This window comes from Festucalex cinctus, chromosome 17 (assembly GCF_051991245.1).
Source record: "Festucalex cinctus isolate MCC-2025b chromosome 17, RoL_Fcin_1.0, whole genome shotgun sequence".
Classification (NCBI taxonomy): Eukaryota; Metazoa; Chordata; class Actinopteri; order Syngnathiformes; family Syngnathidae; genus Festucalex; species Festucalex cinctus.
In genome coordinates this window covers 6,209,587-6,233,338 of record NC_135427.1, presented here as the reverse complement: position 1 = coordinate 6,233,338, position 23,752 = coordinate 6,209,587, and the positions used below count along the sequence as shown (strand labels likewise).

The following is a 23,752-nucleotide window of genomic DNA, read 5'->3' as shown; positions in this document are numbered from 1 at the left end:
ACAATATTTGTCACATCTGAGGCAATTAATTTGTGTACTTATAATTTATTCATTTATTTGACTTTATTTGAACTGATGCAAGATGCAATCGGCATGTAACTACAGTGTTTTTGTTTTATTTGAAGTGATGGAATCAGCGGCGAGTTCCAACTGGTCAGAAGCTATGTGGTGTCAGGAATTTTTAATCTTTCATCTGATCAGAAGCTATGCGATGTCAGGAATCTTTATCGGCATGTAACTATGTGATGTCAGAATCTTTAATCTCTTTATCTGGTCAACAGCCAATCAGATAATTCATGTCAGACCTGTTAGCCACATGTCTGGCTGGGTATATTTATATTTTGTTTTAATTTCAATTATATATATTTTTAAATCAGCTTTTATTTTTACCCTTTTAGTCATTTATTTTTAATTTTGGCGGACCATAGATTTTGAACCCTTAGATGCCATTTCCTGCCTCAAACTACTTCCTAAAGACCCATGAGAAAAGTTTGAGAAAAATGTTCACAGAAAGAAACTCAGTAGGTTCTTTCGCTTTTGTTTATGCCAAAAGAAACATGCATTTACATTCATATTACAGATCAGAATATTTAGATATAGACCAGGAATACCATGTGAATATAAAGGTGTCACATTCAATTTAATCACATGCTACAGCATTTTTAAATAATCATGCAATATTTCCATGACTTTAATAAAATTCAACTCAGCATTTTATTTTTCAATGAAAGGAAACAGAACTTGGATATAAGCCATGCAGCAATTAATCATATTAAATTGATAATCATATCAAAAAAATGACAATGGAAACAACATGAAAGGAAGTTGAAACAGTGAATAGCTTGGACGTCAACATATCCAACCAATTTCATTCAAGATTGATCAGTATTTTATTCCCAATCACATTTCACCTTCCCATGACAAGTCAGTTTCTTCACAGTCCATCTCATCAATCACTTACTTCATATGGACATCACCATAACATAGAGCAAAGCACATGAATTGCTGAAAATATTTTTTGCACCAGTACTAATTCTCAACACTTGCCCACAGGAGGAATTCAGATTATACAAAGACTACAAGATGATTTAAAAAAAAGAAAGAAAAAAAAGACATAATGCTACAAAGAATAAAATAATGTGTTTAGTAAATATTTACCCTCGTAAAATACTTCAAGGGTCCATTTCACAAAGCAGCTTAAACAAACTGAGACTAACCCTGAACTGAGTTGACCTCCCCTGAGATCGGAAACTGAGTTTTTGCTTCCATGACAGCTGATTTGAGTCAGTTTTGTCAACGCAGAGTTTTCACTTGGAGTTAATCACATAAATCTGCACATCAATGGCTGGTAATGTTGCAAAAGTAAGGACGGATGAAGCTGTGTATTGAATTAGTGAATATATTAAATTTAATTAATCATGAGTTCATTAAACTTAATATATTCATTAGAACTGTCAAACGATTAAATGTTTTAATCCGATTAATCGCGCTTTTTTTCTTAATCAATATTTTTTTTGCAGAAACTTGGGGTTGTTTGAGATAAACCTGGTACCGACCAGGTTAGGTTCATGACACTGTTACTACGGTGATTGACAAAGATCTTAAGTTAGCTTTTTTTCAAACAGGCTGGTTTCTCTGATTAAGGCAGTTTCTCGCATTTCACGATTAACAGATTCAGACTCAGAGTTCCATACATTTTCATTGCAAGCTTCTTGATTACTGCGTTCTTCACCAGCACACTTGTGTTTCTTCACCTGATACTTATGAGAGAATCTTTGCCCACAAACTGAGCAGGCAAAAGGTTTCTCACCAGTGTGAGTTCTTGTGTGTTTCATTAAATTTCCATTGTGAGAGAATCTTTGCTCACAAATGGTGCATGCAAAAGGTTTCTCTCCAGTGTGGGTTCTTGTGTGTTGTATTAAGTTTCCCTTGCGAGAGAATCTTTGCTCACAAATGGTGCAGGCAAAAGGTTTCTCACCAGTGTGGGTTCTTGTGTGAATGTTTAAGCTTCCCTTTTGAGAGAATCCTTGGCCACACACTGAGCAGATAAAAGAGTTCTCTCCAGTGTGGGTTCTTGTGTTCTCTCCAGTGTGGGTTCGTGTGTGACTTTTTAAGTTTCCCTTTACAGAAAATCTTTTCCCACAAACTGAGCAGGCATAAGGTTTCTCACCAGTGTGTGTTCTTGTGTGAATTTTTAAGCTTAACTTGTGAGAGAATCTTTGCTCACAAATGTTGCACGCAAAAGGTTTCTCTCTAGTGTGGGTTCTTGTGTGAATTTTTAAGTTTCCCTTTACAGAAAATCTTTTCCCACAAATTGAGCAGGCATAAGGTTTCTCACCAGTGTGGGTTCTTGTGTGACTTTTTAAGCTTCCCTTTTGAGAGAATCCTTGGCCACAAACTGAGCAGATGAAAGAGTTCTCTCCAGTGTGGGTTCTTTTGTGAAATTTTAAGCTTCCCTTTGCAGAAAATCTTTTCCCACAAACTGAGCAGTCATAAGGTTTCTCACCAGTGTGGTTTCTTGTGTGAATTCTTAAGCTTAACTTGTGAGAGAATCTTTGCTCACAAATGGTGCACGCAAAAGGTTTTTCTCCGGTGTGGGTTCTTGTGTGTATTTTTAAGTGTCCCTTGCGAGAGAATCTTTGCTCACAAATGGTGCATGCAAAAGGTTTCTCACCAGTGTGGGTTCTTGTGTGAATGTTTAAGCTTCCCTTTTGAGAGAATCCTTGGCCACAAACTGAGCAGATAAAAGGATTCTCTCCAGTGTGGGTTCTTGTGTGACTTATTAAATGTCCCCTCTGAGAGAATCTTTGCCCACAAAGTGAGCAGATAAAAGGGTACTCTCCAGTATGGGTTCTTGTGTGTAATTTTAAATGTCCCCTCTGAGAGAATCTTTGCCCACAAACAGAGCAGGCATAAGGTTTCTCTCCAGTGTGGGTCCTTGTGTGTATTTTTAAGTGTCCCTTGTGAGAGAATCTTTGCTCACAAATGGTGCACGCAAAAGGTTTCTCACCAGTGTGGGTTCTTGTGTGACTTTTTAAGGTTCCCTTTTCAGAGAATCTTTGCCCACAAACTGTGCAGCCAAAGGGTTTCTCACCAGTGTGTATTTTCATGTGTTTTCTCAAATATTCCTTACGAGCCAAAGTTTTTTTACACAGAGAACATTTCCAGCGTTTGTTGTCAGTGTGACATGTCATATCACCTTCAGCCTCCTCCTCATCCTGAAGAGCATCTGACATAGCGTCGTCACTTTCTGACAGTGGAGCTAGGAGGCCATCTGCTTGTGATCCTCGACGGTGGTCTCCATCAACTTGAGTTATCATTTGTTGACATGAGCTGCTGGTTGAAGGCTCCTCCCATCTACTCGTCTCACTTGCACCATCTTCACTCTTCAAGGGGACACCAGTCGATGGCAACATATCAACATCCTTGTCCTCCGGCTCCTCTTTGATGTAGGGAGGGTCTTTTCGCTCCTCTGTCATGCAAGCGTGCTCTGGCTCCTCCTCTTTTTTAATGGAAGGAAACTGCTGTTGTTCCTTTTTGGGGACCTCTCTGTCGTCATCTTTTTTAATGTGAAGGTGCTCCGGCTCCTGCTGCTCAGGACAAACATATTCACTGATGTCTGCAAGACAAGAAAACAAACACACATGGCATTATGGTTATTATTCATAATGAAGGTTATTGGGAGAGCTATATGAATTGAGATTTCTAAGTGTTTGTCGACTTTTAGAGTGAGACCTAATTGGTCATCCAGTGACTGTAATTTCTCATGCCTAAAAATATCTCATTAATCAGAATAAATATTCTAAATATAGGCCATCCACCGCATCTTCGCCATGTCATCATCCGCCATTTTGGATGCAACAGCCAAAGTCAACAAAGCTGTACTCTAACGCATTGTCATCTGTATGCGGACCACATCCAGCCAACTTTAATGCCAAAATCTCATTTAAAAAAAAAAAAAAAAGGCTTCATGACTTAGTTTGATGGTGCTGAACTGTCTGTTGTTCTTCCACCCTGAAACTGTTAAAGACGTCGTTGTGTAGCACAAGCACACAAAGTGGAGGCCGAACATGCATGCTCTTCTTGTTACCAACTTTTCACGTGTCCCTTTTGAGAGAATACTTGGCCACAAACTGAGCAGGCATAAGGTTTCTCACCAATGTGGTTTCTTGTATGTTTTATTAAGGTTACCTTGCCAGTGAATCTTTGCCCACAAACTGTGCAGGGAAAACGTTTCTCACCTGTGTGTATTTTCATGTGTTTTTTCCAAAATTCCTTACGAGCGAAGGTTTTCCTACACAGATAACATTTCCAGCGTTTGTTGTCAGTGTGACATGTCATATCACCTTCATTCTCATCCTGAAGAGCATCTGACATAGCGTCGTCACTTTCTGACAGTGGAGCTATGAGGCCGTCTGCTTGTGATCCTCCACAGTGGTCTCCATCACCTTCAGTTGTCATTTGTTGACATGAGCTGGTGGTTGAAGGCTCCACCCATCTACTTGCCTCACTTACACCATCTTCACTCTTCAACATCTTATCAACATCCTTGTCCTCCTGCTCCTCCTCTTTGATGTAGGGAGGGTCTTTTAGCTCCTCTTTGTAAGCATGCTCTGGCTCCTCCTCTTTTTTAATGGAAGGAAATTGCTGTTCTTCCTCTTTGGGGACCTCTTTGCCGTCGTCTTCTTTTTTAATGTGAAGGTGCTCCGGCTCCTGCTGCTCAAGACAAACATATTCACTGATGTCTGCAAGACACAAGAAAACAAACACATGGTATTATAGCTATTATTCATAATGGAGGTTATTGGGAGAGCTATATGAATTGAGATTTCTAAGTGTTTGGAGAGTTTTACACTGAGAGAGATACGTTTTCACGGCACTATTTAATACAACATATTGAAATTTATCCCAGACCGTCTGAGGCCCTTTATTATATTAAAGTGATATTGGTATTTTATTACGTTATAGGCTCAGTTACTACATTTGCAAATATTTTTTGTTTACCAGGCCACTAAACTTTTCCACAATATGCATTATGAGTCTAAATTTTTGAAACAAAAAATCTGTATCCATTACAGAGATACAAGTACTCCATTTTTAAGTTAATAGACCACTTTTCTTGATCACAAGCGTTCCCCTTTCACCCAGGTAATTACATTTAAAAAAGTGGGGTGGCGTTGGGGTTATATATGAACTACAAATTTAGATACCTCTGGACTGGCTTGATCAAATTTGAATAATGAGGTATGATAGGTATAACATGTTCTGTTAAATTGTGGTGCATTTGATGAACCCATTTTAAGTGCGACTTGAATCATTTAGGGGAAAAACAAAACGAAATCCAACCATTAATCTCCATGCAGTAAAGACGTCCCTCCCCTTTTAAAATGAAAACAAAATAATAATAAACAGGAATATTTTCACCAAGTATCGCAGGATTTTCTAAGCAAGTGAGAGTAACAAGTGTACAAACCTGCTCCGCAGAGTCCAACACGAGGCTGCTGGCAAAGTCTGGCCGCGTGCAGTAGTTGACGACAATGCTCGTTTTCGTCTTTCGTTCCACGAAGTTCCTCCACGTCAGTTGCGGTCCTTTTTGCGCACATTTTCACCGGAGAATCTCAACACTTTGTATATCGAACGCGTCTCTTTGTTAACGGCTAGCGAGCTAAACTACGCTAACTAAGCCGAGAGGCTTCAACGCGAACAGAGACGAGTTACCCGAACACAAACATTTGATGAGTTTCGTTTTAGTCCAGTAAAGTAATAAAGTGCGCCCTGTGTCGAGTATTCAGCCCGTTCAATACACAAACCGGCAAGAAGTCTTCGACTGCATTCGAGGATGGTCGGTGTCGGTACAAGATGTGATCTGGCTGGGGTCGTCGCCTACCGATGACGTCAAGCCACAGGATTGGCTGGAAATTGTCCGTTTATATTCTCAATAAACTGACAATATTTGTCACATCTGAGGCAATTAATTTGCGTATTTCATTTATTCAATCTATTTTATTATTAATTCAATGTCATGACTGTGTTTTGTTTGTGGCAAATGTCTGATGTTTGGTTTTATTTGACTTTATTTGAACTGATGCAAGATGCAATCGGCATGTAACTACAGTGTTTTTGTTTCATTTGAACTGATGCAATCAGCATATAATCAGCAGCTAGTTCCAACTGGTCAGAAGCTATGTGGTGTCAGGAATCTTTAATATCTTTCAACTGGTCTGAAGCTATGTGATGTCAGAAACTATGTGATGTCAGGAATCTTTATCGGCATGTAACTATGTGATGTCAGAATCTTTAATCTCTATCTGGTCAACAGCTAATCAGATCATTCCATTTCAGTCCTGTTTGCTACATGGCCAGACGGATCCTAAACTAAACAAGACTAAAGTAGCATTATAAAAATTCCTTTTGTGCAGATTTGAATCGATTAAAGTTGCTTGACAAGTCGAGGTGACAGTGGACAAGATAGTTGTCCATTGCTGGAGCTCTCCAATGCAAGCCGGCGAGACGTCCTTGTTCGCCAAGGCGCCCTTAGGACCGCCCCCTCATTTGAATAACATTTCGACCGGGCAGAGCGTCTGCAGCACGAAATAAATAAATGAGGGCAGAACATTTATATTTAATCTCGTGTTTTCTTTTTGTATATATTTTTACTTTTATGTATGGATATTTATATTTTGTTTTAATTTTCATTTATATTTTTAAATGCATTTTTATTATGTTTTACACAACCTAAATAATCATGCAATATTTCCATGACTTTAATAAAATTCAACTAAACATTTTTTTTTTCCAATGAAAGGAAGGAGAACTTAGATATAAAGCATGCAGCAATTAATCATAACAAAAAAAAATGACAATGAAAACAACATAAAAGGAAGTTGAAACACTGAATATCTTGGACTTCAACATATCCAAACAATTTTATTGAAGATTGATCAGATTTGTATTTCATTGACAATCACATTTAACCTTCTCATTGAAAAGTCAGTTTCTTCACAGTTTATCTAATCAATCACTTACTAGACATCACTAATCATTAATATGGACATCACCATAACATTGTACAAAGCACATGCATTGCTGAAAATATTTTTGCACCAGTACTAATTCTCAACACTTGCCCACAGGACACTTTCAGATTATACAAAGACTACGTGATAACAAAAAAAAAAAGATCATGCTACAAAGAATAAAATAATGTACGTTTTCGTAAATATTTACCTTAATAGAATACTTCAAGGGTCCATTTCACAAAGCAGGTTCAACAAACTGAGACTAACCCTGAACTGAGTTGACCTCCCCTGAGATCGGAAACTGAGTTTTTGGTTTTAGGACAAAATCACCACCAGAAATGAAGACAAGCTCTGATCTGTAAAATTGAGAAGTAGTTTGTTTGTTTAAATCCTGTATTTAAAAAAAAAGTGCCTTTTCCAGAGTGAAACTGGCAGTTTCGGCTTTTAATATATTCACTTTGGATTAATTTGATTCGATCGTGTGTTACCATTCAAGCAATTTTATTAAGTTGGTTGGTTAAGTTTTTTGTTTTGTTTATTTAAACAACAGATGGCAGAACTACCGTTATGTTACGCCATAACTTACCAATTGACTGAATGAATGAGGAGAGGACATCAAATTTAATGTGTGGCTGAAAGGAGGCGGAGACAGGGAGAAACACGAGGTTCATTGAGATAAACCTGGAACCGACCAGGTTAGGTTCATCATAGACTCTGTTACTACGGTGACAGAGATCCCAAGTTAGCTTTTTAGCAAACAAGTACCTCTCTTTCTCTGGTTTCAGTTAACCTCGCTTTCTGAAACGGAGAAGGTAGTTTCTCGCAGTTTCTTCGGGATTAACAGACTCAAAGTTCTCACTAGACCTGCTTTGTGAAATGGACCCCAGGTCCTAAGCATTTACATTTTCATTGCAAGCTTCTTGATTACTGTGTTCTTCACCAGCACACTTGTGTGTCTTGACCTGACAGTTGTAAGCGAATCTTTGCCCACAAACTGAGCAGGCATAAGGTTTCTCACCAGTGTGGGTTCTTGCGTGTTTTTTTAAGTTTCCTTTCTCAGAGAAGCTTTTCCCGCAAACTGAGCAGGCAAAAGGTTTCTCACCAGTGTGTTTTCTTGTGTGGTGTATTAAGCTTCCCTTGCGAGGGAATCTTTGCTCACAAAGGGTGCACGCAAAAGGTTTCTCACCAGTGTGGGTTCTTGTGTGAATTTTTAAGGATCCCTTTGCAGAAAATCTCTGGCCACAAAGTGAGCAGACAAAAGGCTTCTCTCCAGTGTGGGTTCTTGTGTGACTTATTAAATTTCCCCTCTGAGAGAATTTTTGCCCACAAAGTGAGCAGATAAAAGGGTTCTCTCCAGTGTGGGTTATTGTGTGACTTTTTAAGGTTAACTTGTGAGAAAATCTTTGGCCACAAACGGAGCAGACAAAAGGCTTCTCTCCGGTGTGGGTTCTTGTGTGACTTATTAAATGTCCTCTCTGAGAGAATATTTGTCCACAAAGTGAGCAGATAAAAGCGTTCTCACCAGTGTGGATTCTTGTGTGTCTTTTTAAGGTTACCTTGTGAGAGAATCTTTGCCCACAAACTGTGCAGGAAAAAGGTTTCTCACCTGTGTGTAGTTTCACGTGTTTTTTCCAATATTCCTTACAAGCGAAAGTTTTCCAACACAGAGAACATTTCCAGCGTTTGTTGTCAGTGTGACATGTCATTTCACCTTCATCCTCATCCTGAAGAGCATCTGACATAGCGTCGTCACTTTCTGACAGTGGAGCTATGAGGCCGTCTACTTGTGATCCTCCACAGTGGTCTCCTTCACCTTCAGTTGTCATTTGTTGACATGAGCTGCTGGTTGGAGGCTCCGCCCCCCTGCTCGCCTCACTTGCACCATCGCCACTCTTCAAGGGGACACCAGTCGCTGGCAACATATCGACATCCTTTTCCTCCTGCTCCTCTTTGATGTAGGGAGGGTCTTTTCGCTCCTCTTTTACGCAAGCGTGCTCTGGCTCCTCCTCTTTTTTTATGGAAGGAGACTGATGTTCTTCCTCTTTGTCCTCGTCTTCTTTTTTAATGTGAAGGTGCTCCGGCTCCTGCTGCTCAAGACAAACATATTCACTGATGTCTGCAAGACAAGAAAACAAACAGATGTGGTATTATGGGTAATATTCATAATGAAGGTTCTTGGGAGAGCCAGATGAATTGAGATTTCAAAGTGTTTGTAGAGCTCTAGACTGAGACCTAATTGAGACCCAGTAATTTCTCTAAAAATATACAGTGTACAAACCTGCTCTGCGTAGCACAACACGAGGCTGCTGGCAATGTCTGTTTGCGTCCAGTAGTTGACGACGATGCTCGTTTTCCTCTTTCGCTCCACAAACTTCCTCCGCGTACGTTGCTGTCCTTCTTGCGCACATTTTCACAGGAGAATCTCAACACTTTGTCTATCGAAAGCATCTCTTTGTTAGCGGCTCGCGAGCTAAACTACGTTAAGCCGAGAGGCTTCAACGCGCACAGAGACGAGTTTACCCGAACACAATCATTAGATGAGTTTCGTTTTAGTCCAGTAAAGTAGTAATGTGTGTACCGTGTCGAGTATTCAGCCCGTTCAATACACAAACCGGCAAGAAATCTTCGACTGCATTCGAGGATGGTCGGTGTCGTGTCGGCACTTGACGCTATCGGTGACCCTGCACGTCACGATCGGTGACGCGCATGCGTAGAAGATCCCGCAATCTTTGATCGCTAACTACGGCAACTCCAAAATAACTTAGTGCGCGTTCGTAAAAACATGATATATTATTGAAAAAATATATATGAATTTATTTGATACATGATAAAGAAACTATTTTAATTGTACAGGTTATAAAGACGAACCTTTTTGCTTTTGAGCCCATTACTTTCCTAGTGAGTCTTTATTGTTATAGTTTACGTTTAGTCTGCACAAACGATAACCGGCTCCTTCTTAACCAGGGAGGTGTGCGCGAGTGTCTGCGCTGCCCAGTTTGTCTAATTGATATTTAATTAGTGTTTTTCCAAAGGGGAATCATCCACATTGAGGTCAAACTCCGGTTTATGTGGTTTTATTTTGGAGACAAAATAGTTCCTTCTACAAATAAAATCCCAACCAAGCTTGTTAAAAGGTTTGATATCATGATACGTAGAGATGGAAAAGACCGGAATTGCTGAGTCTTCTTTTGGTTTACTGTATATTCCAGTTGCCTGTGGAAGACAAGTAAAAATGACTGCATCAGTACTTGATGGCTCGAGGGTGAAATAACATTGAGCCAGTGAAAGGGAATCTGACTATTTTAAGCACAAGTCTGCCACCTTGTGGTGGATGCTTTGTAATGTATCTCGCCAACCCAGTTTACTACATGATTGGCTGGTTATACCTTATACATGAGACCCAACAAATCTGCACCTTTCAGAGTGGCCTTTTATTGTGGGCAGTCTAAGGGACACCTGTGCACTAATAATTAAAAACATGTATAAAAACAAAGCAAAAAAAAAAAAAGGTTTCTAATCACATCAACATCTTGATACCTTGATACCTGTGAGGTGGGATTATTTCACCAAAGGAGAAGTGCTCACTATCACAGATTTTGACTGGTTCGTGAACAATATTTGAGCGAAATGGTGATATTGTGTATGTGGAAAAAGTGTCAGATCTTTGAGTTGAAAATGGGAGCAAAAACAGAATTGTTGCGTTGATATTTTTGTTGGGTATATGTATTGATACAGTTAATCGTCAATTCCTCACCTTTACTTTACTACTTCTCTCTACAAAGAAAATACTGGCACCCACGATTCACCTGCAGTCAGTTCATCCGTTTCTTTTGTATGCTGGGAACATAAAATAACATCATTTTTATCCGATTTCATTTAAAAATTCTATACTGTATTGCAAATTCAGCACAGCCACCATTCCTCGAAAACAAAAACAAACTTAGTCACCATCCTACTGACCTGTAAGCCGAAGGTTCTTCGTATCTCACTTCCGTCTGATCGGGATGCAGAGTCTTGCCTCCGAATGTTGTCGGTTGCTGTTGTGACGCATGACAGACTCACGTTCCTCCTGTAAGCTGATAGATAGACGGAAGGATCCCTGTAGAAACCACAAAGTGAGAAAAAAGAGTGTCTGGAAATGTCTATGGCCGCAAAGACGTGTGTGTAAATACCTGGTAAAGGCCGACAGAGCGTCAATCGGACCTCAGGGCCTGACGTCTTGAACAGCTTTAGCACCTTCTAGGAAAAAAAAAAAGATCGCAAACTTGATTGAGCAGAGTTCAGCTAGAGGTGAACTTCCAAATTTAAAATGCTAATCCACATACAGGATAAGACAGCTCCTTGAGCGACTGGCCATTGATGGCCAAAAGTACATCTCCCTCATTGATCCTGCCACTTAGTTGGGCCGGTTGGTCGGGGAAAAGCTGCTTGATCCGGATCAGGTTGCCAAAGTCCGGAATGGGCGGGTCCAGCTCACACATAATGAAGCTGAAGCCCAGACCATTGGCGGTCTTGGTCAGAGTCACCTCTTGCGTATTTTCTGAGGGGGTTTGGTGAGGGGCAGTGGAGATGCATGGGAGAAAAGAGAAGAACATCGATCTTAACATGAGTACATATGCAATTGGGATTGTGGAACGATAGTCACCATGGGTGGACTGAATAAGGCTTGACGGATAAATTAGCCTGCGATATTAGCTCTTTTTAAATCTGCAAAAACTGACTTCTTTTTTTTTTTGCTCATCTTGCAGAATGGTAAGAAAAGATAAGAAGTAGTGATCACAATTTTTTTAAAGCACATTTGGATTTTTGACGTGTATTGGCGTCAATGGCACTGAATGAGTTCATTTTAAATGACAATTTCAAAGTACGGAAATCATTACTTGCATGACACATTGAAAGCAATAAAAAAATAAAAAATAAATTAATGAATTAATCCATCAGTAACAGGTGACAGATAAGGAACTGAACAGAGATGGAAATCCAAGTCCTGCCCTAGCTAGCTAGCTAGCTAGCTTCTTAGCAGGTAAACAAGCACCCGGGAGCTAGCTAGCTAGTACTTGGGGCTAAAGCCAAACTGTACCAGGGTTTTTCCTTTCTGGACTTGGATTTGCCACCTCTGAAACTGAACTGGCCACAGGTAAAATTCGCAGAACTCACTCATTTCTTCGAAAATAATCTACTGTTGTTCTGTTCGTAAGAGGGATGTCAGATCCGAGGATAAGGAAGGCCAGAGGGATAAGAAGAGGAAGGTCAGGGTCAGAAAGGAAGATCAAGAAGAGGAAGTGTCATGCAGTCACATGAGTTTGCTGTTAAAACACTCGGCTTAGTGACAACTGCTTTCAGTAAATTGTATTCCAAATAGGAGTTGAAAATACCGTCAGTAATGAAGTTGTAGTCCCTGGGCCGGTCACAGAATATGTGTGAAGGGGTGCTAATAGATGAGGCGCTGTTGATTCTGAGGTGCCTCCTTACATCAGCGTTACGAGTGGGCTCAGTGCTATCAGTGTAGTCGTTCCCAGAAACCCGAGGGAAGCTCATGGGCGCACTTTCCACAACTAAAGTCACCATCTGGAGAACGGGGGGTGGTTGCGAGGTTTTCCATTAGTATCTCCCTCAACTGAAGATTGATCAGTCATGTTGCACTTACCTCCCCAGTTTTGCACAGACATTCCACAGCCTGTTCATAGGTGACACCTTGAAAACTAATCCCATCAACCTCTAATATCCTATCACCTGGGACAGAAAACAAACAAACAAACAAACAAACAAACAAAAATCACTTTTTCACACAACTTTTTCAAATAAAATATATTGCACATAAGTTAAATAAATAAAAAATAAAAAAATGACTGGAAAATAAAAACAGTTTATATTAAAACGATTAAATGCAAATGTATTTAAAAATTAAATACAACTCAACTGTACTTTACAAATGTACGGAAGAGAATTAGGGCCAGTCAAGTGAGGAAAAAAAAGAAAAAGTGTTCACAGGATTCTCACTTTTTATTCTCAGAATTCTGACATTAAAGTGAGAATTCTGACTTTGTGACGGAGAGTTATGAATTGTGGGGGGAAGTCAAAGTCAGAATTCTGAGAATAAAATCAGAATTTTGATTTCTGAGAATAAAGTCAGAAGCCTGCCAACTTTTTTTTTTTCTTATTCACTGGCCTAATTCTCTTCCGTAGAAATTTAGCCAACTTGCTAACTTGTTTTTAGCTAACTATCTTTCCCAGTTTTTGAATATCTGGATTCAGTGATTCTTTCATGTACCACTAGAGGGAGTCTGTGAACTTTAAGTATCCCTGGACATGGAAAAGCAGGAACATTTTGTATTTATTTATTTTTTTAGTTTTTTTTTTTTACCGATTTACATACAGATGAAAACGTCGGGAAAAAAAAATCCTCTTTTCACATACTGTAGACATGCAAAAACGACACCCACTACATGTGCACTAAGCCGTCCTTTGAATAAACGAGCAACGCAGTGTACATTTGAACATCATAATGAGATAAATTCAATGCCAATTTGGGTTTTACGGTTTCACCTGAATGCAGCAGGTCACAGAATTGGTAGTATGGTTCTAAAACGCATTGAGCACGTCGACTCTCGATTCCTTAGCTATACCTGGATGAACGCGGCCGTCTCTCTCAGCGGACCCTCCTGGAACGAGAGTCTTGATGTAGATTCCGCCGTTGGGTGCATTCGAATTGACACCATCCTGAGTGATAGGATTTTGTCTTGCGTTAATTCAGTCAATACGAATAAATGAAGCAAGTGTTACTGCAACAATGAAATCAATAGTTTTGACGTCACAACAAGAGCAACGTCTCTAATCCTATTGGACCACGAATGTTAACGAGATTGCGTCAAGCAGACTCGGCGACTTCCACATTCGTTCAAGTTCGCCTGACCCGCAACTTCTAAGAAAAGACTTTGCAAACTCACAGTGATGCTGATGCCCAGGCTTCCGGCTACTTTCTTGAGCTTCACGATGTTCTCCTCCGACCTCACACAGTTCAGAGAGGAAGGAGGTGAACAGCCGTCCTTAAAGCCACACAAAACTGCGTCTCAGATTCAGTCAAAACACATAAAAATAAAGCTCAAATGTTGACCTCTTTTTTTTTCAAACACGAATGTTTCCATTCCTCGGCAAAAATAAGGGAATTAACCTTAATTGTATAAATAATTTTTGCAAGGGAGTTTACAGTATCGGCACTTTTTTTTGTTGCTCTACCTGCGCGTTTAGGATCCGGACCTCTTGGGGAGGGTGAAGTCTGTTGCCGGTCTTTGGCTCCATCATGACCGAAACGATCTCATCCAGGCTGTCCCCTGGCTGTCCGTACGCCATCAGCGTACTTTGCGACTCGTAATTTCTCAATGCGGAAGGCCGCAGAGTGTTTGGAGTTTGGGGGGCTGAGAATAAAAATAAATAGAAGTTCATTGTAAAGTTATAAGATACACAGTCAATTTTGAGAGTACATTTTGTCCCACTCTAAACAGAATAAAATTTACACTTGGAACGGAGTAAAATATTTTGTGTAATGAGAGAATATTTTTGGTCTCCTTTTGCATATCAGCAAACAGTAGGAGTGGCATAGCTCAGGTGGTAGAGTGGCCGTCTCCCAAGATGAAGGTTGTGCGTTCGTTCCTCAACCCTTGCGCAACATTAAAAAAAAAAAAAAAAAAGAATAAAGTAATAAAATTGACTTCACTATGTTTTTGTCATGGGCCAATCCTCTTGTACACAGTAAATGTAAACAATTTTACTCTGTTTAAGTGTGGAAGCAAATACGTTGACATCCTGCGCACGCAGAGCACCTTTTGGCTGTGAGATAATGAGCTGCACCTCCTCCGGGCTGCTCTGCATGACCTCCGCTGCCTCGCGAAAGGTGGCGCCCTCTAAGCTGATGTGGTTCAGAGAGATCAGGCGACCGCCTAAGGGGGAAAAAAAGGTCACTGTCATTTTTGTTTCTACCAAAGCCACATTATGCAAAATACAGTTCATAATAGACCCTCCAATACGCCTTATGGCAAAATAAGAGCATATATAACAGCCGGAAACTATATTAACTCATTCACTGCCATTGACGGTTATAGACGTTAAACGTTCCATTTTTAACTGGGCTGGCAGTTTATGAGTTAAAAATGGCTAAGTCATTGCATCATAATTCCCTTTGTAGTCCAGAGAGGTTTGGGGGGGCTGGAGGGTTCATTTGGATTCTCTACCTGCTCGTATACGTCCATCCTTATCAGCAGGTCCCCCAGGCACGACAGATGCAATAAAAATGCCCAAATCATAACGTCCCACTGTGTCTTCTCCCACAATCATGATGCCTGCACGAACACACAATTTGGATTTCACAACTGTGAGAGAGCCTAATCAATCAGAAAAAGCCGCTTTAGGAACAAACTTCTCAGGTAATTTAACAACATCTCACCAAGGCCAAGCTTCGGGTCTTTCTTAAGAGAAACACATAGGACCTCTCTTTCGGACGATGGCCCTTGTTTAGTTGGAGTTTCTATCGGACAGAAATCTAACCTCAGGAAAATAAAGTTATAAAGTTGACGAGACTAACTGGAAGCTACGTGACTGGCTGGTTGTACCTCTGGCTGCAGGTGAGCTAAAAGGAGCTTCAGATCCGCTTCTCTGAGAACAGGCTGGAGAACGCATGCCAGTGCTGCCGCACTGACTGCTGGAGCATGTACTGCAACGAGACGTTCTCAGAATTCAAAGTTGACTCATTCACTGCCATTGACGGATATAGACGTCAAACGTTCCGTTTGAACTGGGCTGGCTGGTTTGTGAGTTAGTTGCACTTTTAAGCAAGGACATAAAGGTGAAGACCAAACTGGAGAATGATTATGAGATGATTATGTACCTCTGTTCATAAAGGCACTGGCGCTGCTGTTTAAAGCGGGCCTCGATCCTAGCAGCAACATCCGCGCACAGCCTTGTCAGGGACTCGTGTTGAGGAGTGGTCAGACCACTGTCGTCCTGCGGTGTCTCCGAACCTACGATGGACTTGAAACGGCTGTTTTGAGTCCGGCAAGCTGTTGCATATTGAGGAATGTTCTCATCTAGAGACAAATACAGCAAAAGTATCCATCGGTTTAGTTCTGTGATAATATTCGCAGTCTTTAGGACTAAAAAAAGAAAATGCGTCAGAGAACCGCATTGAAAAGTGAAGTACGCCAACGGACCTGAGACCAGGCTGTGACTGAGCTGACGAGAATTCATTTCATTGTTGAATTTGTGCTGTGATGAGCAGAGGTCGCACAAGTATTTGGCTGTCTTTGATGTCTCGGTGATGAAGGTGTGCTTTTTCTTACTGGTCCGGCACTCGATTACAAATCTGTGCCTCTGGAAGAATATAAAGAACATTTAAAAAAAAAATTTTTTTATGAGATTAGTTCAGCTAGAACAGGGCTCAGCAACCTTTTATTGTCAAAAGAGCCATTTTAGGCCAAAAAAAAAAAAAAAAAAAAAAAAAAACTGTCTGGGGCCACTAAACATTTGAACATTGCGATGAACAAAACAGTGTGTCAGTCTAATGTACTGAGGGCCCAAGAACTAATTAGAGCTGCACCATAACAGAAAAATATATAGCAATACTTCGAGAATTATTTCCTTCTATCGTTCGTCTTTTTTTGTTACAATTTTCCATGCTTTTTTTTTTTAAAGACTTTTATGCCTTTCTGTCAAATTTCTGACATTTTTTGGCAATTTTATGAACATATTACGGTAATATTCTGTCTCTGCTTCCTTTTTGGACATTTTCTGGCTACATTTTGACATTTGTTTCTTCTGTTGTTTTTGGAGATTTTATGTTTACTTTTTGTACATTTTCTTTCCTGCCTTTACCTAAATGAAGTTTCTGACTTTTCTGACAATTTTACATTTTATGGTAATTTTGGGGATTTATTATTTTGTTTTTGGACATTTTATACTTACTATTTGAATATTTTATTTTCTGCAATTAACATTTAATTCTCTAATATTTTTTGGCAATTCCATTGACATTTTACGTCATTTTCTACTTTTGCTCTTCCTTTTTGTATATTTTATGGTCACTCTTTGGACATTTTCAGGTTATTTAGAAGAAAAAAAAAATCTACCTTTTTTTCTAATATATATATTTTTTTTTTTTACTTAAAAATTGTGCCCTGACAATTTGTGAATATTTTTAATTATTCATTTTTTTAAATGTAAATCATGAATTAATTTAAATAAATTATATCTAAAAAAATATATCAAAAAATTATAATTTTTTTACTATTTTTAATTATTTATTTATTTATTTTTTATAGATCCACAGGGAGGCACTGGAGAGCCACATGAGTCGCAGGTTGCAGACCCCTGAACTAGAAGAAGAAACCATTGGTAAGATATTTTTGGTTTACCATTCAACTCACATTGGAGGATATCGTTTCTGTCTCCCTCCAATAAAAAGTCTGGCTCGTGCTTCGGCAGCCATCTTTCACCTCGTACACAACAACGCCTTTGGCACAAACTCCAAGGATAATTTCTCCTTCTACTGGCTTTTTTTCACGCGTCACACGGTGGAACAGGACACCGTATTCAGGCAACTGTAGACACACCTGCATGATCGGTTACCAAAGTCTGTTGTTGAGTAAAATCAATTGCAGAATGTGTACAGTATTTCGAAATGAAGGATTTGTAATAAAAAAAAAAACGAAAAAAAAGTTCTTACCTTGAGGAACTCAAGTTCGGATTCATCCGCGAGCATCTGGGCGTTGTTTGCATGTAGCCGTTGCAATTCTTCAAGGATGTAAGGCAAGGCACGTTTCTCAATCACACTTTTGGGGACATATTGATCAGGGCGATAGTAGTTTCTACCATACACCTGAAAAAAAAAATACATGATCTTTTTAATCGAATTATCCGATTGAAAATGTACATAATGTTTCTCCAAACCTCAGGCATGCAGTCCCCATATTCTGTCTGCAAGGCCAGAGCTCCGAGATACAGAGCAGTTTCTTCATGGCAGGACAATCTGTCGTCTAAGAGGTCTTTTCTGAGTTGGAGGTAGAACTGGTGGTGGGTCTGCTTGTGCCTGATAGCAGGTGATTCAGGATCACTTCTATTTGTAGCAAAGGGTAATTCCGGGGGCTGATAACTAGGTGGTAAAAATACTTACAAAATAGTAGAAATGTCGTTGACAAAGAATTTGACCCTGAAGAAAAGGACAAAGGTGGTTGAAGGCACTTTCTTCCAGCTATCTGGTGCAACTTTGGAAATCTTGGTATCATTGTCCACAAAGAAGAACTCGTTATCTGATGAGACAAAGAAAATTCTCAATTGTCATATCCTTGAAATATATCAGTGAGTGCAATTGCTCATTTACCGTCGATGTAAGCGAGGCCAAAGTAAAAGTGTTCCACCAGGTTGGCGTGAGCGACAATCATATCAAACACGTCTCCGCCTCTGGATTTCACCTCACATTTGACGGCTATGTTCTGACCGTTTGGCATCACCACAGTCAGTTCTCTCTGCGTGCTGGGAGATTTCCCTTTTTTTGACTACGCCATGAAAAAAACAAAACAAAATGGAAGAAAGAATGAAAGTGATTTGACACCTTGTTGAGCTTGTGGTTCTTCTATTCGATGAGACTAGAGGTCACAGATTCAGGTCCGCATGTTTTAGAGGTTTTCCACCTCCAACGCGCCAAGTTCTGCAGAGCTTTCTGATGAGTTGATACTCTGAATCAGGTGCCTGCAAACCTGCAGGACTGCGGCCCTCAAGCACTGAAGTTTGAGACCTATGGATTAGACCAGGGGTGTCCAAACTTTTTTCCTCTGAGGGCCACATACAGAAAAATAGAAAGCTGCAAGGGCCACTTTGATTTTTTTTTTAAAGTTATTTATTAACACATTCATTGCCAGACCAGCAAAAAAAAAAAAAAAGCACCATTTGACGGATTTTTCCGTCAATGGTAGTGAATGAGTTAAACATGGAAAAAAATCAATGAAACAATTATAAATTGTTGACATAATGTGCAGTTACTTATTGAAAACTGCTAACAGTCACAAGGCAAATAGTGACCCCAGTGTGCCACTATAATAGATAACACCTCTCCACTGAGCAGCAGCTGATCCCAACTTGACATTCTGAACCACAACAAGAACAATCATTAATTGAATGTGATGTTTTCACAAATTGGACCTTGACACTAAGCAACAAGTGGATGGAACTATTTTTATTTCTGAAACTGAAATTATTAGCTGCAAATTTGTGTCTTTGCGTAGCTAGAAATGTAAAATTATTTTTAGTATTTGCCACGGGCCGCCAAAAAATGTATGGCGGGCCGCAAATGGCCCCCGGGCCGTAGTTTGGACACCCCCTGGATGAGACCATATTGGATGGGATTGGACTGGTTGGATCCACCAATTACTATCCAAATAAAGAGCAGGGCTTTTGACTATATATTTTATGATACGAATGCATAATGCAATAATCAGTTGCGGAACAACTTTAATTACAATCCCTTGTAGATCAAAAAAAAAAAAAGCTAATGGTTGCTGATAATGAATTCCTTTGAGTTCTCACCAAAATGGATCCAGGCAGCTCTAACACAACCACAGGCTCATCCGACATTCTAATAAACTCTGGTCCCGTTTCCTACAACAAAGGACACATTTGTACTTTTAGCAGTTGAATGATACTAGTTTCGCAATATCAATTTCCCTCACCTTCATCTTCTTCTCATTGAAGCTCATTATGGAATCAAACCGTGCGAGAAACCTCGAGTGAGCACGCCGACCTCCATCCAGGTACGGGCTGCAAACGGTACGACTGAACTGCTGCCAGCTCCCATTACTCTCGGTGCGTCGACTTCCCGACAGGATCCTAAGCGGGAATGTACTTCATCATTCTCTTAAATCGGTCACTCCAAAGATCTACTGCATAACTTCGTTTCATACCCTGTGGACTCGGGTGTATAGGATGCTCCTGAGAATGTTCTGGAGATCTTCTTTTTTGTCATCCATGTCGAGTTACAAAAAGAACGCCCTGAAATACAATCCAGTACTAAGTTGTTTTTTTTGTCTCACAAACCACAACGACTTTTCTTACCGTGTAACTTGTCCCTGATGATCTGACTGCGATCACAAAGCAGGGATCCATTTTCCGTCACTGGTGCAGGTTCTTCCTGTCACGGGGATGTTTGTGCTGCTGTTAAAAACCGAACGGAAACCGACCAACAAGGTCGAATCATTGTTGACGGTTGGTTGTCTAACCGAGTTTCTGTAGGTGTCTTCTACCAGCTGCTTGACACGCCGCTCGGCCGGATGAAGCATGAAGGTCTTGTGGTGAAGCTCGCAGGTCTCTAGCACGGTCATCAGGTCTATCCGCCTCGCTACTGTGTCCTCACACATGCTCAAGAGTAAACTCTCCAGCTCTGCGCTAAGTTGGACAGGCTGGAGACGGGGAACGAGGAAGATTGAATGAGAAAGGTTTGACAAATTCTCACCATCTGTTTTGGACTCATTTACCACCAGTCCTGTAAAAATGTATCTTTGACGTCTTTACCCGTCAATGGCAGTCAAAGTACCTGGTTTTGAGGTAGCTGATAATCCACGCACCAGTAAAAAGTCATGCCCAGTGAGTAAACCAGTGTCTGCGGGAAAGCAGGGACAGAAACGGCACCTTGTTATTCCAAGTTTGCCCTTACAAGGATGTAGCAATCCAATCGCTAACCGCCGCCAACTCTCCAGGCTGAGCAATGCTCATGAACTACCAACCCTACTTTGGACTGTTGCTACTTTACATGCCATTGGCCTTTCTTGCTTTTAATAGAAAAGTAGTAAAATGTAAAAATAACATAAAATTGTACGCTACAGATCCGATCTGACCTTTGGTCTTTTTAGTTCACTTTTACAACCTTTTCAGCTGTGGTTCTTGTGGAGGCAGTGTGACCCTGACTGACTTCAGGAGCCACGAAAGAGGCCACATCATCATTTCGCCCGCAGCCCTTGAAGGCCATACGCCCGTTAGCGGACAGGAGCACCGAGCCTGGGCCGAGGACGCCGCACATGTTCCCCGAGCCTAAAACGGAAGGCAGCAGAAACTGTTTGGGAAAACGGGTGGGATCATTGGCGGGAATTTGCGGAAGGCTAATGACCTTTCTCGGAAACATCCAGTAAGGCCTCGGCGGTGACAAGCAGCAGACACCAGACCTCGTCCTCATCGAGTGGTGAACCTCTGGCCTCCAGCACCTCTGCCAGGGTCACAAAGGTACCCATCCTTATGGAAAGAAAACAGATGTCAGCACATGTCTCACGTGATTATTTTTCTCTCAGTATCAGCTAGTAATCAGTATCTAACAAACTATTTATATTGAGATGTATAGGCCAATAATAAAACTGGTCATCCATCAGCATGGTTTTTAATTTGGAGGGTGGAATCTCACAACTTTTGTCACATTCCACGCACATGTGCTGTATATTAGTTTCAATGAAGACTTGAAATGATACATTTGTGAGGAATTGGAGTCGAAATGGTTGTCTTTGATCAATTTTGGTTGTGTATGGGAAAAAAAAACCCAACATAATTCTTAACCTGAATTTAGAAGTATCTACAATGGCTTGGGACTAACTTCACTTCTGTTGGCAACTTATTCCATTTGCGTGCAGCATAACAGCTAAATGCTGCTTCACCGTGTTTGCTTTGAACTCTGGATCCACTAATTGACCCGAGTCTGCACCTTGTTAGTCAGAGCCCTTCCGGAAGTAGCCGTTCTGTTCTAATCCAATCCCGGCTTCCTTACGTGTACTCAACCTGTACCCTGTTTGTGTGTTTGGGGGGTAATTGCACATATGGTTAAAAAATGTTGCCTTTGGTCACTTTTTTTTTTTTTTTTTTTTTTTAATATTATTTGGCCAAATTTGGTTAAAACTTGTCTTCCATCCAACATGCTTATGCTGTGTATCATGCTTTAAAAAAAAAAAAAAAAAAAAAAAAAAAAAAAATCAGCCCTGAACAATGCATGTAAACACATGACCATCCTTCCATTACAACTACTTACTTCACATTCCTGCATTCAAATTGTTTGCTAAATTGTTGACTAAACGTGTCCACCTGTTACGTGAAGATTAGCATGCCTTTTCTTCCGTTTTTGTGTGAGGAAAAAAGTAGTTGTTTGGCATAAAAGCTGTACCTATATACTAAAGATAAGACACCGTTAGAAGCTATTACTTATTGCGCACCACGGTGGCGCAAGTGTTATGTATTTCTGGTGGTCTTTTAATCATGTTTATATGTGATAACTATTTGTTTACATATAATGTAGCTTACCTTATTCCCTTTAATTTCCCTCAGACATCCGCCTTGTGAATGTAATCCTTCCTCTTACATCCCCCGCTGCCACCTCTCCTTCGTCGCCAGGTCCCCATCTGTCATGGCAGCTTGTTACCGATCATCATCGTCATCATTTCCTCATGACAGATCAATTGTCTTCGCAGAGACCAAAGGCCGCAGATATCATTTCTTCTGCACTCACAACAAGCGACGTGTTGATTGTGTGTTTTCTGTCATTTTCGACTATTTTTAGACCGGGGATCTAAGCGCATAATTGGATTTGACGGACAGGCTAACGGCAGCTGGGGCAAGTGAAGGGCCAATCCAATGAAGGCAGCACTGGTAATGAGGCATTTCAACCACAAGAGATGGTCTCTGTCAGGTGTGTCACAAAAGATGCTTTTTAACTCATTCACTGCCATTGACGGAAAAAGATGTCAAATGATGCATTTTTTTGCTGGTCTGGCAATGAATGTGTTAACTAAAAAAAAAAAAAAATCAAAGTGGCCCTTGCAGCTTTCTATTTTTCTGTATGTGGCCCTCAGAGGAAAAAGTTTGGACACCCCTGCTGTACATTATATCAATAATTTATAATTGCTTCATTGATTTTTACCATGTTGAACTCATTCACTACCATTGACGGAAAAAGACGTCAAATGATGCATTTTTTTGCTGGTCTGGCAATGAATGTGTTAAATGGCAGGTTGCCACAGCGCGCCGTGCGCTTTTCTGCAAGGAACTGTGGGATGCTCAGGGCATTGCGAGGTTGTCGGGGTAAAAGCAGCCTCGACTTGTACTGCCACAACTCTAGCATCTTCTCACACACTGTAGGAAACTAAAATTTAAACTAAAAGTTAAATTATAATTCCTCAAATAGATATTTTCCTTTCTATCTTACCAATGTTTGCTATTTAATGATTGTTGTCTGACCTTTTAGAGACCTTCCTGAGACCTTAAGCAAGCCAAATCTTAAAGATTAAGCATTGCATTCACAAAGTTGTGCATTTAATATTATGTTGCAAGTAATGTTTTGTTTTTTTTTAAATTGTTTTTTTGTTTTTTATTTACACGCCGATATATCAAGTTGAAGTAAAATAGTGCTTCCCAACAAGTCAAGTAATTTTTTTGAATGGCTAATTTCAAGTTGAGTAATACTATAATAAACAAAATTTACATCAGTACAATTTTTGCTACTCTACCAACTTGTATTTTTCCACTTCATACAGTTAATTAACTAATAGATTGGTGTTCAATTATAAAACAGTCCCACATTTTAAGATGAGACAACCTTTTGGAGTAAATTGAAACGAAATCATAGTTATTTTGGTACGTTTTGTGTTAATTTTGTTTAGTGGTGTGTCGTAGAAACACCAAAATAAAACATTAAAAAAAATTGTGTACTTCTGTATATGAAT

General features: G+C 40.1%; 3 protein-coding genes across 13 annotated transcripts in view; 1 reads left to right on the top strand and 2 right to left on the bottom strand.

Moving 5' to 3' along the window:
* mapk8b (mitogen-activated protein kinase 8b) overlaps nucleotides 1-23,752 on the top strand; it is a 116,370-nt gene that overhangs the window by 75,568 nt on the left and 17,050 nt on the right. For 2 of the 8 annotated variants that reach the window (XR_013279611.1, XM_077503811.1), the window contains exons 1-3: nucleotides 20,163-20,494; nucleotides 20,931-21,275; nucleotides 22,591-22,719. Coding sequence is in view for 5 of the 8 variants with exons in the window: in XM_077503811.1 (XP_077359937.1) it covers nucleotides 22,665-22,719 (55 nt within the window). In the remaining 3 variants the exon portion in view is untranslated. Of the gene's footprint in view, nucleotides 1-17,329; nucleotides 17,403-20,158; nucleotides 20,495-20,930; nucleotides 21,276-22,590; nucleotides 22,720-23,752 lie in introns of those variants that run through there. The other 6 variants (XM_077503814.1, XM_077503818.1, XM_077503816.1 and 3 more) reach the window with 6 other exon arrangements.
* On the bottom strand, nucleotides 554-5,888 carry LOC144005547 (uncharacterized). Of its 2 annotated transcripts, none has more exons than XM_077503804.1 (3): nucleotides 5,474-5,888; nucleotides 4,242-4,745; nucleotides 554-3,619 (listed from the first exon to the last, which is right to left on the bottom strand). In XM_077503804.1, the coding sequence occupies exons 1-3, from the start codon at nucleotides 5,601-5,603 to the stop codon at nucleotides 1,602-1,604; spliced, it is 2,652 nt and encodes an 883-aa protein (XP_077359930.1). In that variant the 5' UTR covers nucleotides 5,604-5,888; the 3' UTR covers nucleotides 554-1,601. The 2 variants fall into 2 exon arrangements, with proteins under 2 accessions (XP_077359930.1, XP_077359931.1); XM_077503805.1 differs by having other exon boundaries at nucleotides 4,347-4,745.
* frmpd2 (FERM and PDZ domain containing 2) lies at nucleotides 10,078-22,680 on the bottom strand. 3 transcript variants are annotated; one of them, XM_077503803.1, is made up of 30 exons: nucleotides 22,335-22,680; nucleotides 21,163-21,284; nucleotides 20,923-21,086; nucleotides 20,593-20,658; nucleotides 20,279-20,458; nucleotides 20,115-20,190; nucleotides 19,964-20,051; nucleotides 19,733-19,889; nucleotides 19,590-19,661; nucleotides 18,388-18,562; nucleotides 18,181-18,316; nucleotides 17,958-18,096; nucleotides 17,734-17,886; nucleotides 17,435-17,620; nucleotides 16,223-16,382; nucleotides 15,901-16,099; nucleotides 15,626-15,726; nucleotides 15,460-15,540; nucleotides 15,248-15,355; nucleotides 14,840-14,956; nucleotides 14,256-14,434; nucleotides 13,967-14,065; nucleotides 13,646-13,739; nucleotides 12,667-12,752; nucleotides 12,395-12,587; nucleotides 11,345-11,559; nucleotides 11,192-11,258; nucleotides 10,980-11,118; nucleotides 10,774-10,856; nucleotides 10,078-10,232 (listed from the first exon to the last, which is right to left on the bottom strand). In XM_077503803.1, exons 2-28 carry the CDS (start codon nucleotides 21,281-21,283, stop codon nucleotides 11,078-11,080), a joined length of 3,453 nt encoding a protein of 1,150 aa, XP_077359929.1. In that variant the 5' UTR covers nucleotide 21,284; nucleotides 22,335-22,680; the 3' UTR covers nucleotides 10,078-10,232; nucleotides 10,774-10,856; nucleotides 10,980-11,077. The 3 variants fall into 3 exon arrangements, with proteins under 3 accessions (XP_077359929.1, XP_077359928.1, XP_077359927.1); XM_077503802.1 differs by having other exon boundaries at nucleotides 11,192-11,559; nucleotides 17,435-17,608; XM_077503801.1 differs by having other exon boundaries at nucleotides 10,826-10,856; nucleotides 11,192-11,559; nucleotides 22,335-22,679.